The sequence below is a fragment of the Populus alba genome, chromosome 16 (assembly GCF_005239225.2).
Source record: "Populus alba chromosome 16, ASM523922v2, whole genome shotgun sequence".
In the NCBI taxonomy this organism is placed as follows: Eukaryota; Viridiplantae; Streptophyta; class Magnoliopsida; order Malpighiales; family Salicaceae; genus Populus; species Populus alba.
Window position 1 is genome coordinate 15,674,550 of NC_133299.1, and position 15,151 is coordinate 15,689,700.

Sequence of the window (15,151 nt, forward strand, 5' to 3'; positions counted from 1 at the left end):
TTTTTGCATGTTATAATTTGAAAAAATAAATTTTAAAAAGGTGTAAACTATAGATTTTTGGTAACCAACATTTCATGAGAGAGATTTAGAGAAACTTATGCTAAATTGTGATATATTAATTAACCAAATACTTTCAAAACTATAAACATAACAAAATATATTTTCAACCGCATCTCATCACAATACTAAACGAACTCTTAATAAATAAGGGTTTACTATAAAATATTAAATATTAGATAAAAAACAAATTAATATTTTCATGTTTCAGATGTATGGTAAAACATATAAAATTTTAGATTTTTAATATGAAAGACAATGTCTAATAATTTTAAATTACACCATAAAATAATTATTTTGTTGACTTATTCAATTTATAAATCCTTGTTCATCTTAAGTGAAGAGGTCTACATTGCTTTTATTGTTGACTATTTCAATGATTCTTTCCATTCAAAAACCTTCTACCCAAAACTTATTAGGCAACTCCTTCTCAAGTAATATATATCTAGCCATCTTTATTGCATATTTGTTTCTTCTTTTACTAACATTATTTTGTTCTAGAGTATAGGGGCAGTGAATTGATGTTCAATCTCAACTTCTTCACAAAACATATTTTTTAAAAAGCAATACAGAATCTTCCAATTCAAACCTTTTTTTTTTGTATTTCCAGAAAAAAAAAAAAAAAAAAAAACTGATGCTCTTATTGTGGCACAACCACTGGCATATCACGTTGTGAAACGGTGCCTAAATCCAATCAATATACAGACCATGGAGGTCCACAGCATTGGCAAAATCATATGTATGGAAGTGTAGAAACCCACAATCTTTCAGACGATTTTGGCTCTAGATCTGTATGCTCTCCGAGCCAGTAATTACTCTCACGAGAGTCGGCGGCGTCTTGCAGGTCCCGGACCTCGACGGGTCATATTGCAGAGATGAAAGCATGCACACTTCAAATAAACTTCTGGAAATGAAACTGTTGGAAACATATCAAAGGTATAATGCATGTTTTTTTACAAATAATTACATGTATACACACAGAAATACAGCATATATAGCTCGAGCTTCAGGGACAAGTCCTTGAACATGGTGGGCTGGGAGTCCTTGAACTTTGCGAAAGAGAAGGAAAAAGAAATAGACACGAGACTTGAGGAACTGCAGTGCGCCGGACGGCAATTGAGTGCATATATACATGCTGGGAGCAGCATCAAAATACTGAAATATCACAAGAAATCCACTGGAATTTCCCAGTCATTTTCATTCCTATATATATACATGTTTCTCGTCAATACTGACCAACAATGGAGTATATACATGATGAGAGCAGCATAAAAAAACTGAGATATCACAAGTAATTAATCCACTGGAAGTTCCCAGCCATCCTCACTTCTGTTTCTTTATCTTTCTGAGTTCTTGATGGCTGTAATTAATTCAAAGTTCTTTCCTCTCTTCTCCTTTTTCTTGAAACCCCAGTTCGCTAGGATTCTTGTTGGCTTTTGTGCTTGAAAACTTTAGCCTTCCATTTCTGTTGACGCTTAAGAAGTTAACAATTGAATAAGGTGGTTGTCTTAATTTTCGAGGCTTGATGACAGAGAAGGGAGGAGGAGTAGAGGGAAGAGAAATCATACATGGTGTTAACCGGGCTTAGGATGAGAGACCTAATGTTGCTGTCAAGAAGACTGCGCTAATATAGTTTCTGGATAAAGCTTCAGAAAAAAAAGCAAAAGAAAACAGATAAATGAATAATTATAATTTGAGAAATAAATCATTCATTGATGGGTTGTTTAAGAGGGGAATAAATGTTATACATTAAAATTGACAAAAAAGTTATGAAGTCTGGACTAGAAAGAATATATCAAACTTGATTGTAGTCCAAACTTGAATGTAAATGGTGAATAAAAGGTATAAAGAATCTAGTTGGTACAAGATCTTATCTTTAAAACAAGAAATAAGTGGGCAGTTACCTTGAATATAGTGAGTGGATAGCTATTAGAAATTATCTTGAATAAAGTGAGTGGATAGCTACTAGAAGTTATCTTGAATGTTTTTATTTAAAGAAGGAGGCAAAGCAATTGTCTTACATATAACTTTATAATTTTTAATATTGGAACAAATAAAATATTGTTTTTTGATATTTTTGAAATGCAGGCCATGTTCTCATGACGTTAATAAACTGGTTACTAAATTTAAAAATACAATTAAATATAAAAAAAAACTATTTTTGTGATTTTTTTAATATGCTAAAATATAAAAAATATAATTTATTTTGAGAGAGTTGACCATATGCAAATTAAAATAAAAATTATATTTTGAAAGAAAGATTTTTTTTGTTATTGTTTTTATGAAAGGGAACCAATTCATGTAATACCAAAAAAAATATCTTGTACGTAGGTCATAATTTCAAATATTAAATATGTGAGGGTAGAAAAGGTGAAATAATTTAAAATTAATTGTAAAATGATCAAGAATTTATTAAAAATTGAAGGAAGATCGTGTTTGGTAAGACATAAATAACAAGTTTTGTATCAATGCTATTGTAACCATGATATCAATTCCAAACAAATTATCTTTCATGAACTCAAAACCGAACAATGCTAAACATCCACACAAATCTTATTAATTTCACGAGCTTCATTCAAATTTCATGCTAATTCAAATAAATCAACACATACTCAAACATAAATCATGAACCAATATTTAACGTCCGAAAAGCAATCACAACCCAAAAATAAACTCGCAATTCAACGTAAATTATCAAACCAAAAACACATATGAACTCAAATCAAATAATCTCAAAATAGTCTAAAAACATAAACAATAATAAATAATTTGTCACAAATTTAACAATGTTATAGCAATTTTTGCAAAAAAAATAAAAAGTTTGAGTTTATAGATCGACCTTATGAAGCGTTTGAGATATCCAGGATACATTAAAGTCGACAATGAAAGACCATTGGAACAGTGGCACCATCATTGTTGGCGTGTGAATTCTAACACCGTCGCTACTAGAGGAGCATGGGTTAGTGGATCTAGTATGCCTTTGTCTTCTCTTTGCTCTTATACTGACGATGAGACAAACAAACATAAGAGGAAGAAGATAGATCTATTCCATTGAAGGTTCAATCATTTCTCTCTTTTCCTTATCTGGGTTAATTTCTTTAAATCCGTCACTTTTACTTGCATTTATTGATTATTGTAGAGGTTGAAAGAGAGGATTTCAATTGTGTAGAGACTGTTGGTCTTATTTTTTAGCCATATGTGTGAAGGTTGGTTTTGGATTGATTGAGGGGGTTGATGGGTTGAGAGAAATGAAATTTTAAAGAGGAAATCTATTGGGTCTTTGACTAAAGAACACTATGATTTTAAACAATGTATTTGGATTTTGATGCTAATGAGTAAGGGCTACTGGACTAGTGGGTGTTACCGTGTGTAGGCTGAGAGTGGTTGCTGAGGTTCTTAATTGGAAGAAGAATTACTATTGGTTATGACAGCTTGGTGTTAGCTAATAGCTATAGAGAAGGATGGTTCGTAAAGGCATTGACATGGTGGGAGGAGATGAAGAAGAGATTATTGATAGTGGTTGCTGATTGGAAGAAAGAAACGATTTTGCTGGTGGAGATATCTTTGGCGTGTGTGGAAGTCAAAAGCAAGAGGTTGTTGTAGTTTGTTTGTTACTGGTGGCTGGATTTTATGGTGGTTAGCTGGAACGACCATCAATTTAGGAAGACAATCCCCTTCCCTTATATGCACAATCCTAATCTGCTTTCGTAGTAGCTTACAAGTAGAACTACTAGATAGAAAGTACTACTTCTCATTGATATATGATATTGCCATGGAGACGCACTAGTAGGTCCTAGCGAACCTTCTTTTGAAATAACTCACTGATAAGGAAAGGGTTACATCTACGAGAGGGGTCCTCCCTGTGAATTAGGCTCCTTTGATTAGGGGCCTCTGTATCACACTATATGTAGCTCTACGTGTAAGCCTTAAAGAATGTAGAGCTCACAAGGGAAAGAATTTGGATCTAAACATTAATTGGTCGTGTATTAGCGGACAATATATGGGTCTACGATGCATTGCCACGTGAAATCAAGATATTGGGATTGGACTTACCAATCGATTTATAACCTTTCAAACACAACCACTATCGATTCGAACTCCTTTTACTTGTAAGAGTACGTCTTGGATCTGTCGATTATTTTATGGCCAGAGTTCTACTCACGGTGACCTGGTTGAATTGGCAACTCCAACATCAGTAGCGTGGAAATGAAACCCACCAATTTGGTGTTTTTCGGTAGCCATAATAATAGAACTACAACTAAAAAGACCTGTTATCCAAGATATAACGTTTTAAGGAGTTAATGCCTTTTTTTCGGCATGACTCAAGGTTATCATAATAAAGGGTCGGTTTACCAATTTATCTTTCTTGATGATGTTAAGAGTGCGCCAATTAATTTGAAAGTTGGTTGTAACCTGTACCAGTTCTTTATGAGATAGGTCGTTTTAGAGAGAGTGGGAAAGTTAGAAAAGCTGGTGTCTTTCGCCCGAAGAATAGAGAGAAAATCCCTTTTCTTTTCCTTATTCGTATGATTTTTTGTACCTATATTGGTTGGTAGTGAAGAAAAAAATGGTGAACGGGAAATTTGGATCGACAAAGTCTTTGTTTGCAGGTGTTTTGGGTTTTGTTGGAAAAAAAAAATGGTGGTTGCAACTAGTAGGATATGAGATTGAAGAAAAAGAGACAACGAGAATGGAGACAAAGAAAAGCAGGTTCACGGTGGTTCAACTAAATAAGGGTGGCTCCTAGTTATTTTGGTAGGAGTTATAGCTCATCTTTTACAGCTGGGTGATCCCTGTTATTTCTTTGTAGTTGATGACTAAGTTGTAAAGATAGGGTTAAGGTTGTTTTTTTTTGTAGTTGTATAAGTGTGTGTGAGTTGGAGAGAGTTTTTTTTCTAGTATTTTTTTTATTTTGTTTTTGTTATGGTCTCATCTCTCTCATTGTGTGAGATTCCTTCACTATTTATAAGCAAAATTACATGTTCTTTTCTTTCCTTCCCAATTGCTTAGCCTTTAAGCCAACTTGTTGACCAAACAACCAAAAATCACTTTGGTTACACATTTCTTTTCTTTGCAATTCGGTCTTCTTGTCTAAATATCTTATGTATTTTGAAAATGTTTCGAAAAACAAGGGGTCAAAATTGAGTTATGACAGAAATCAAAAACTACACAACTCAATAACTCAACAAAATAACAACAATTATATTATAGTTCAATTAAGTTCACAAGATCTTCAAAACTTGTTTATCAAGTAGGCATATAATTGTAGATTGATAACTAGTAAATGATAACTTGTATGCGGTAATTTTATTGGTGATTAAACAATAAGAGATAACTATGTAGACAACAATTGAGTATATTTGCAATTTACTTTGTAATCAGCAAGCTTGCAATTTCAATTTCATAAATTAAAAAATACTAAAAAGATGTTCCATTATCCAGGAGTTTCAATTTATGGATGTAAGCAGAGCATGAATCACTATATGAATGTAAGTATTTTTTTTTTATAACTTATTGAGTTTATTTTATATTCAAGTTGTTTTAATTATTTGGTTACTTCTTTAGTTGAATTATTATATGTACGAAAGTGAATCTAATCATATTGATACTCTTGTAACCCTGTAATATAAATTTGAAATTATATGAGTAGATCTAAGACTGAATCTGGAGTTCAAATCAATTAACTTAAAACTCCAATTTTAAGTTACAAAATCTTCTTAACTGAGACAAAAATAAAAGAACTTATATCAAACAAGGGGTTCATTGAAAAAATATTGTTTAGGATGAAAAATCATAGATTTTTTACAATTTATTTTTCACTTAAGTTTAAGCATAGGGAAAGCTTTACAAATTAACCTCTAAATTATAGATTAGTTTGGTTAATAAATAATTAAGAGTTGGTTAAGATTCATTTAATACATAATGAGCAATTAATTAATTTTTTTTAATTATCAAATGAATTGAAGTTGAACACAATTTTCAAAGTATGATATTTAAGATACTTATACCATATAATAATAATAATAATAATAATATAGAAACAATAGGATATATTATTGACATGTGATAATTTACATATATTTAAACTTGAGAACTTTTAATGTTGTCATACGCTCTATCATGATATCATGTATGCTTCTTTTTATCGTTTTTAAATTTTTGGAGAGTTAGATCTTGATTGGCAGGGGATGCATGCAATTTATGTATACATGCATTTGCTTTTCTCATATTATTCTGAGAGGCATGCCATGGTCATAAATGAATTGAAAAAAAAAAAAATAGAACACACATGCCCCATATTATTTACTTATTTATTTAAATAATAGTTATGAATTTATAATTTTTTAAAAAATTACGTGTAAAAATATGTTTTAAATACCCATTTCAATGAATATTAATGAATCCTTATTTGTACCTTCTTTATTATTATGAAGTTAGATTATCATTAATTAATTGAGAAAAAAAACTCTTGCCAAACAATATACTTATGGTAAAAATGCAAATACTTGTTTTGCATTTACTAAATTTATTGCACCAACAATATACATACATATATAAAACAAATCAATGTGAATAAACATTTATTGTTTTAAATTAACAAATTCATTGAACCAAAACTAAAAACACTAATAATTACAATGTTTTTTAAGTTAAAACATCATTGTTTTGATGTTTTTATTTTCTAAAAAAGAATTTAATTCTCTCTATACCTTCTCAAATTCATGATTTAGATCATATAAAATTTTATATACAAATCTTATTTAATTTGATTCACAAAACATATCCATTTCTTTTGGAATTCAAGAATTTTGAGGGAGAGTGATCTACACACTATGAGACTCTTATCCTAATAAAGTAATTATTTATGTTTTATAATGTATATTGACATTCCACTACAAAATAAATTGTTAATTTATCATAATATTATATTTTCATATTACATTGATATTATAAAAAAAAAAAGTACTATTTGCATTAGTAACATACTTATTTAGCATATTAGTAATTTGTATGACTTTTAAATATTATAAGATTTAAATATAAAGAAGGAAATTTGGTTACTTCATGAAACTTTGGAAAATAAAAAATAATAATAGAGGAGTGCAAAGATAGGGTAACAGTGGCTGTCATCCACCAGCCCAAGCGCAGCGTCGGGTCTCCAAAAAAAGCATATTCCCAAAATCCAAAGTTGGGCCACAAGGTTCGTTACGCCCCCGTTCATCTACTAAAATAACGCCACGTAATAGCTGTAAAAAATAAAGCATCACCCGTCACCGCTTGTCGACTACAAACCCTTCACGTAAGCATTCAACGCGCAACCTGTATAAATAATAAAAAAGGAAAGGTTGGTTGCCTCACGCTTTCTCCTCGAGAGCTCTCTCTCCTTTTAAATCCTTCCCTAATTCAATCTCCCTCTGCATCCTCTCTAGGTTATCAAAATTCTCTCTCTTTTTTTAATCAAAGTTGAGTTTTTTGCTCCATTTATTTATGTATTGTAATTACAGAGAAACTTGATTTTTTTTTTCTTTTGCTTAATTTTGTAGGTTTAGGTTTAATTTGATTAATTTTTTAGGATATCTTTTTGGGGTTTGAATATGATTTTTTTGGGTTTCTCTGGTTTGTAAAATAGAAAATAATATTGAGAATTATGTATGAAATACGTTGATTTTATACATAAAAAATGGTCAAAGTTTGCAAATTTTGTTATTGTGGATCTAATTGGGCTGGCATTTGATTTAATTGAGTTTTATTAATAAAAAACAGAAATTAAATCTGGGTTTTTTTTTCCTGATTTGGCATGAAAGTTTTAGTCTTTGTTTTTTTTTTGGATTTTGTAACCTAATCCGGTTTGGAAAAGACTTGGAGTATTAATTGTAGAGGAATTTATCTTTCGTTTCCATTGTTTGGTTTTATATTAGTGATTCCTGTTCAGTGTAGGTTTTTTCGGTTTCAAAATATGATTTTTGGAGTTTTCTATGATTAAGAGAAATTAATATATGAATGATGAGTGGATCTAATTAAGGTTTAATTTGATTAATTTTAGAGGATTTTTTTTGGTGTTTGAATATGAAGTTTTGAGGTTTCTTTGGTTTGTTTAATAGATAATATTGGGAATTACGTGTGAAATATGTTGATTTTTATATATAATACTGGGAATTGATTGACTAATAGAATAAAATTGTGGTTGTGGTTATTTTTTAATATGTTTTTTCTTTCTTGTGGGTGTTGTGTTGAATTTTGCAGAATTGACGGACTGATCTTCATGAATTCAAGTACCACTGGAGCATCAACCGTTTCCTGCAAATCAGGAAACAAGAACAACCTTTTCTTCTGGATTCTATTTTGCCTTTTGCCAAAGTTTCTCGGGGCTTATGTTGCATACGTCAACTTCCTTTTGATTAAGGCCATTGATAGGTGTCCCTCAGTAGTTTGTGTCTTGGATACCTGTGGAGAAATCGTGCTTTAGCCGTTATAGATTTGGCCTTCTGCAGTTGGCTTCTGTGGTAGTGGTAGATTTAGGTCAGCTGCAGTTGGCATCCTGGTGATATTTGGCATTTTTGCAAAATGGTTTCCTCTCAATTGCCTGGTTTGACAAAGAACCGGTTGTTGTTTCCTGTTAATCCCTCTGATACTGTAGTATCAGATCACGTTGAACTTGATTTCACTGATGTGTTTGGCCCTTTGCCATCAATAGATGTGAATTGTGGTGATCCTCTGTCTGTAGGAGATGGTAGTGAGCTTATTTTTGATGACCCTGTTGTTGTTCATAACCGGTCACATTCGTTGGTTGGCCCCTCTTCTTATGTTAGCCAATCATTGAAGCTCAGCAAACTTAACTTGCAAGAGACGGAAGATTCATTGGAACTGGTTGAGTGTGTCCTGGTCGAGACTATTAAAGAACTAGAGGAGTCTTTCATAGATGATGATGCTGTTGAGAAAGACATGGAGGATGTCAGTGGAGATACTTTGAAGGTTCAAACTGTTGGCATTGAAGATTTTGAGGTTTTGAAGGTTGTTGGGCAGGGTGCATTTGGGAAAGTTTATCAGGTGAGGAAAAAGGGTACACCAGAAATATATGCAATGAAGGTCATGCGGAAGGACAGAATTGTGGAGAAAAATCACGTTGAATACATGAGAGGTGAAAGGGATATTCTAACAAAAATAGATCATCCCTTCATTGTCCAGCTCAAATACTCCTTCCAAGTAACTATCCATCTGATCGTCTGATTACTGCATTGATTTTCTTTAGATCTAACATGCTTCCAGCCTTTAGTGATGAAAGAGATTCTTTTTTAGGAATTACATTTTCATGATAATCTTTCCAGACAATAGAATCTTAATTAGTAATTATGTATTTTCACATTTCTTCTCTTTCCCATTGACACTACTGAACAATTTATTTTGTCTGTCACTGCTATGCAGACCAAATATAGGCTATACCTTGTGTTGGATTTCATAAATGGGGGCCACCTTTTTTTCCAGCTCTATAACCATGGCCTTTTCAGGTATCTGAAATCTTGTTGATATGGATACTTTTTACTGAAGATTAGAAGTAGATTGATAAATATTAAGATGTCGTTATTCTATTTCAGGGAGGATCTGGCACGTATATATGCTGCTGAGATTGCTTCTGCAGTTTCTCACCTTCATGCAAATGGCATAATGCATAGGGATCTTAAACCAGAAAATATCTTGCTGGATTCAGATGGCCATGTAATCTCCCCCCCTCTCTCCTTATATGGACCTGCACGCTCACTCATTGACACATTCATTTCAAAATTAAAAAAGCAAACAGATTGTAATGTTTTATACGATCTCTTGTATAGGCAATGTTGACTGATTTTGGCCTGGCAAAGGAATTTGATGAAAATACAAGATCAAACTCAATGTGTGGAACAGTTGAATATATGGCACCTGAAATTGTTCAGGGAAAGGGTCATGATAAGGCAGCAGATTGGTGGAGTGTGGGAATTCTGTTGTATGAGATGCTAACTGGCAAGGTTGATTCTCCTCACTAAATCCTATCTAATTTCTCCTCATGTTACCCTCCTTCTATGACATACGCTTGTCTCTCAGTTGCTTGCTGAAATTGTTGAAACTTCATCCTGGTGTGTCTTTGTGCGCACCTTTGCTTGCAAAGCATTTTCTTTAATGATTTTGACCCAAGGGTTAGTTCAGATGCGAAGTTTTGGATGTTGTTTGAAAGTGTAAGATGTTGAGAAAATCGCTTGAAATGGCAATGGTGAAAAGTTTATTCTATCATGTGTACGTTTATGCATATGTTGGATACAAGGTAGTATCCACATTTTCTCCTCATCTTGCTGCCTGTTCGTTGTCAGTATGAAGTATGAACATCTATGTGTGTGGGGTCTGCCATGTCTTTCAATATCAGTTACAGCAGGTTATGTTGCCTAATTATTATGTTTGCTGCCTTTTGCTCTTGCAGCCTCCTTTTACTGGTGGGAATAGAGACAAAATTCAACAGAAAATAGTCAAGGATAAGATCAAGCTGCCATCGTTTTTGTCAAGTGAAGCACACTCTCTGTTGAAAGGGGTAAATGTTATGTTCTTATATATCATTTTTGGGGCTTGAATTTTGGTTGTAGTTTGCATAAAAATAAAAGAAGGGAATGAAATAAAATGAAAGATCAAAAAGGAGAGAAGCAAACGTGGTTTTGACATAACTGTTTTTCTTTAATTTTCCTGTTTAAGATGTACTGACACCCAATTCTTTATACGGGAATCTTACCGATGGTGTTTGGTTTTGGGTTGGGGGGGGGGGAGTTAGGATTGGAAGGGCGCCTGAGGTACTGATTATGATATTCTTTACTAACACTAAAGCTAAGAGAACTTGTTTGGTTTTGTTTTAGCTCTTAAACAAGGATGCCGCCAAGCGCTTAGGAAGTGGATCATTGGGAAGTGAAGAGATTAAGCGACACAAGTGGTTCAAGCCAATCAACTGGAAGAAATTGGATGCCAGGGAGATCCAGCCCAGTTTCCGTCCAGAAGTGGCTGGGAAGCATTGCATAGCTAACTTCGATAAGTGTTGGACTGACATGAAATTACCAGATTCTCCAGCTGCCAGTCCCAAGACGAATACCAATCCCTTTGTGAACTTCACTTATGTTAGGCCTGCGGCCTCTTTCCTTAAACAGAATAGCCCCCAATGTTAGAAAGCCATACATCAGATCACTGCTTCATCTCCCAAGATATGTGGTTTAAGCTTGAAGAAATTTATTTATGAAGTGTCAAGATATCATTTCGTGAGTTTTTGCAAAGAATGCTTTGCCTATGGACAGAATGTATTTCTTCTGTTGGATTGTGTTGTCTTGTATCTGCTAGTTCTTTTGAAACATGTAACCAAATCATGGTTTGTGGATGTTGTCTCGCCTTTAAATTAATGAATTAAAGCGCTAATGCTAGGGTTCCTGCTTCCCAGTAGGCTCTATCTTGTTTTTTCTTTCCCAATGGTAAATTAACGGTCTTGTTTGCTTATTCATATGTTTTAGCTATGTAGTGGACTATAAAACAGAATTGAAGGCATTTTATACAGTGAAAAGGTATGATTTGCAAGTTTACGAGTTTATCCTTCATGGGTAAGCCCAAAGTTGTCTTGTTCAAAGGAAAGAAGGCAACCAAACAAAACCTTTGGCCCATTATCAGTTTGTGAAATACAATAGGCATGGAACGTGGGGGTGTGTCTTTGTCCACGAATTTCCTCCTCAGTGGATAAATTTGTGTATGGCATGTTGCAAAAGATCAGCCTTTGCTGACATAAAACGTGTTCTTGAGAAACTGAGTTGAACTCACAACATTAGAGCTGTCTCCCGTCTAAAGTAGCACCATGGCTTCTCTGATATCTCCAGTGACACCTGCACCTCAGCAGAATCCTAAAATTATTTGCTTTTCTGCTTTCAAGCCCAATTTCCATAATGATATATCCTTATTCACTAACCGTTTGAAAGGTAACTCAGGCAGGTGTAAAGCTTTCTTTGGCAATATCCCAGATGATTTATTGGAGAACACTCTTCAGCTGGACCAATTCTCAGTTTTTCAATCTGGGTTGCTGCAATTTCAGAGTGTGACTGAGGAACTCTCAGATACTCAGAAATGGGGTCTTCTGGTTTTTGCTGGGGTGGCATGGATTTACTTGACTGCAAGGCCTGGTATTCTCATAGGTGCCATCGATGCATACCTTCTGGCTCCTTTGCAACTTGGTTTGGACAGTTTGAGTGGAAGGAGGAACCTGAAGAGGAGTGATTTCCTGGTTGGGGATAAATTGGGAGAAGGTTCTTTTGGTGTTGTTTATTCTGGGGTGGTTGTTCCAAGGAATGCAACTGTAGACGAGAAGGTGCCGAAGAGGGGGACAGGAAGAGCATTGCAGTTGAGTACGAGGTTCAAAGAAAAGGTTATACTAAAGAAGGTAACTTCTATTTTTCCTTGCATAATTGAACACGAGTACACAACTGCTTTCCCTTATCTATCATTGATATACATCCTTGCAAGATTCCAAGAATTTAAGTTCTTAAAGAGTAAACTGCAATCAAAAGATGAGTTCTTACTCTTATACCTGGTCTTCTCCATGTATATAATTTCTCAATTTTTTGAAATGTGTAGATGTGATGGTGATATTAATGGGAATGTGCAGGTGAAGGTTGGAGTCACAGGAGCAGAACAATTCGGCGAATATGAGGAGTGGTTTAATTACAGGCTGTCAAGAGCAGCTCCTGAAACTTGTGCTAACTTCCTTGGAAGTTTTGTTGTTGAATCTGACAGAACAAGTTCACAATTTACAAGGGGTGGAAAATGGCTTGTTTGGAAATTTGAGGTATTTCAGCCAGCTGGAAATCTTCCAAGAACTTTCGAAACACTAGATAAAAAGTCTTTCCTGTTCAACTTCCTAATGTGTTGCTAGTTTTTTACATAGGAGTTTGAACGGTGTTGATATTCAAATACCAGTGAACTTCTGCAGCTTCATTTATTTTGGATCTTTGAATATTTTCTAATTCACTTAGCTTCATCAATTCAATCTTGATGCACAGAATGTTTTACAGTTCTAGATCCATTAAATGATGCAACAGTTGCCCCATTCACTAATTACAGGGTTGTTCTTCTGACAGGGAGATCAAACCCTTGGCGATTACATGAAAGATCGCAACTTCCCTTTTAACTTGGAGTCCATCATGTTTGGAAGGGTCCTGCAAGGAGTTGATTCTGTTAAACGAAGTGCATTGATCATCAAACAAATAATGCGCCAAATTATTACTTCGCTTAAGAAAATCCATGATACTGGGATTGTTCACAGGGACGTAAAGCCAGCCAACTTAGTGGTGACAAAGAAGGGAAAGATTAAGCTCATAGATTTTGGGGCAGCCACTGACCTCCGGATTGGCAAGAACTACATACCTGATCAAAGTCTGCTTGATCCGGACTATTGTCCACCTGAACTATTTGTGCTGCCAGAGGAGACACCAAGTCCTCCACCTGAGCCAGTTGCTGCCCTTCTTTCTCCAATTTTATGGCAGGTACTCAACTATCCAATCTCTTCTCCACATGAAACCAGGTGTACCGATTTTTCACTAACTTTTGCAAGTATATTATTGAAATCACAACAAATGCTGTTAATTGATGAGGTTAAAAAGTTCGTTGGTTTTTAATGTATCAAAGTCATCTATGTCTTAATGAGGTTTCAGATTCTAAGCTGATCTGTTGACAGACTTTGTCTTTTAACTGAAATTTTCTAGAATGCTGAATGAGATTTGCAACCATTGCTGCAGTTAAACAGCCCTGATCTATTTGATTCATACTCTGCCGGGATTGTTCTCCTGCAAATGGCAATACCAAGCTTAAGGCCTGTATCAGGCTTAAAGAATTTCAATACAGAAATAAAGAAAGCTAGATATGACTTGAATATATGGAGGGAGAGCACTCGATTGAGGCCAGACGTGACAATTCTTGAACTTGACTCAGGTAGAGGGTGGGATCTAGCTACAAAACTGATTTCAGAAAGAGGTTATCTTGGAAGGGGACGTTTATCAGCAGCTGCAGCTCTAAGGCATCCTTATTTCTTGTTGGGGGGTGATCAGGCAGCCACCGTTCTTTCGAAGCTTAGCTTAACAAAATAGTTACCGTCTTGATGATTTGAGTCTATATTCTGCTCCATTAAATCTTTTATTTTCATTTCTCTGTACATATTTTGTATCTTTTTTCCTTGCATCAGTAATTCTCATAGCACAACATGTCAATCAGGCCTGCCATATACAATTCTGGGGTCTCTCTGATGGATGTTACTTGGTGTATCATCCACCAAGAAAATCTCAACGAATTAATGAATTGAAATTGGTGATATATTGTTAATCATCCGTTTGTCTTCATTTTGATTGAAGGTTTTCCTTGGGATCTCCTAAAACCCAGAAACAATTTACCTCATGGTTCTGCTGCTATCCAGACCCTGTGGATCTGTCTTAAATCATTATATTGCTAGCATTGCATGTCAGAAGACTCAAGAGAAAATGCTTCTAAAAAATCCAGGTTATGAGACCAAACTTTCACATCTTGTTCCCTTTTTATTCGATAATGAGAACGTGGAAGAGGCTCAACACTGTGAACTGCTTGATTTATATTTTGTGAACATTGCTGTTTCTGCAGTCTGTGGCCATGGTAATTGATTACTTATTGTATGCACATAGCTATCTCAATTTTATTTTTTTTTTGTGGCCCTTGGGTGCTATAAGAACAGCCTAAAAGGCCACATTTCCATTTATAGATATCTAGTTAGGATGGAGTTTTCTTAAGATAAAAAAAAAATTCTTGTCTCTTTGCAATAAAATTGCTCATTCCAGCTTCTGCTAATCTTCTGGCCTTCTGCAATCTTGTTTGTCTTCTCTATGTATATCATCGTGACCATCATTAACTAAGTAATATCAATTTATGTATGAGGCCTACCATGCTTTTTTAATAGTCTATCATGCCATGTCTGAGTAAAAACTGATTTATGCTGAACTTTACCAGCCAGTGCGAGCACATTGTAATTTTTTAGTGGACATGCGATAAAACAATTAGGAATATATTAGAGATAACTTGCAAACATACA

At 34.3% G+C, this 15,151-nt stretch overlaps 2 protein-coding genes across 2 annotated transcripts; both read left to right on the plus strand.

Annotated features, from left to right (window-relative positions):
- The first annotated feature begins 7,333 nt into the window (after positions 1-7,333).
- Positions 7,334-11,491, plus strand: LOC118047201 (serine/threonine-protein kinase AtPK1/AtPK6). Its single transcript, XM_035056425.2, has 7 exons — positions 7,334-7,487; positions 8,302-9,261; positions 9,481-9,563; positions 9,651-9,771; positions 9,885-10,058; positions 10,505-10,612; positions 10,929-11,491. Exons 2-7 carry the CDS (start codon positions 8,623-8,625, stop codon positions 11,229-11,231), a joined length of 1,428 nt encoding a protein of 475 aa, XP_034912316.1. The 5' UTR covers positions 7,334-7,487; positions 8,302-8,622; the 3' UTR covers positions 11,232-11,491.
- Positions 11,492-11,631: 140 nt separating this feature from the next.
- Positions 11,632-14,418, plus strand: LOC118047200 (serine/threonine-protein kinase STN8, chloroplastic). Its single transcript, XM_035056424.2, has 4 exons — positions 11,632-12,481; positions 12,707-12,886; positions 13,179-13,583; positions 13,836-14,418. The coding sequence occupies exons 1-4, from the start codon at positions 11,903-11,905 to the stop codon at positions 14,181-14,183; spliced, it is 1,512 nt and encodes a 503-aa protein (XP_034912315.1). The 5' UTR covers positions 11,632-11,902; the 3' UTR covers positions 14,184-14,418.
- The last annotated feature ends 733 nt before the right edge of the window (positions 14,419-15,151 follow it).

What these genes read in the sequence shown, in the direction of transcription:
- LOC118047201 (XM_035056425.2), top strand. Translation starts at nt 8,623, where the DNA reads ATGGTTTCCTCTCAATTGCCTGGTTTGACAAAGAACCGGTTGTTGTTT. An exon ending in AGCTCAAATACTCCTTCCAA is followed by an intron (nt 9,262 to 9,480) that starts GTAACTATCCAT and finishes ACTGCTATGCAG; the next exon opens with ACCAAATATAGGCTATACCT. An exon ending in TGCTGGATTCAGATGGCCAT is followed by an intron (nt 9,772 to 9,884) that starts GTAATCTCCCCC and finishes TCTCTTGTATAG; the next exon opens with GCAATGTTGACTGATTTTGG.
- LOC118047200 (XM_035056424.2), top strand. Translation starts at nt 11,903, where the DNA reads ATGGCTTCTCTGATATCTCCAGTGACACCTGCACCTCAGCAGAATCCT. An exon ending in AAAAGGTTATACTAAAGAAG is followed by an intron (nt 12,482 to 12,706) that starts GTAACTTCTATT and finishes GGGAATGTGCAG; the next exon opens with GTGAAGGTTGGAGTCACAGG. An exon ending in TTTCTCCAATTTTATGGCAG is followed by an intron (nt 13,584 to 13,835) that starts GTACTCAACTAT and finishes CCATTGCTGCAG; the next exon opens with TTAAACAGCCCTGATCTATT.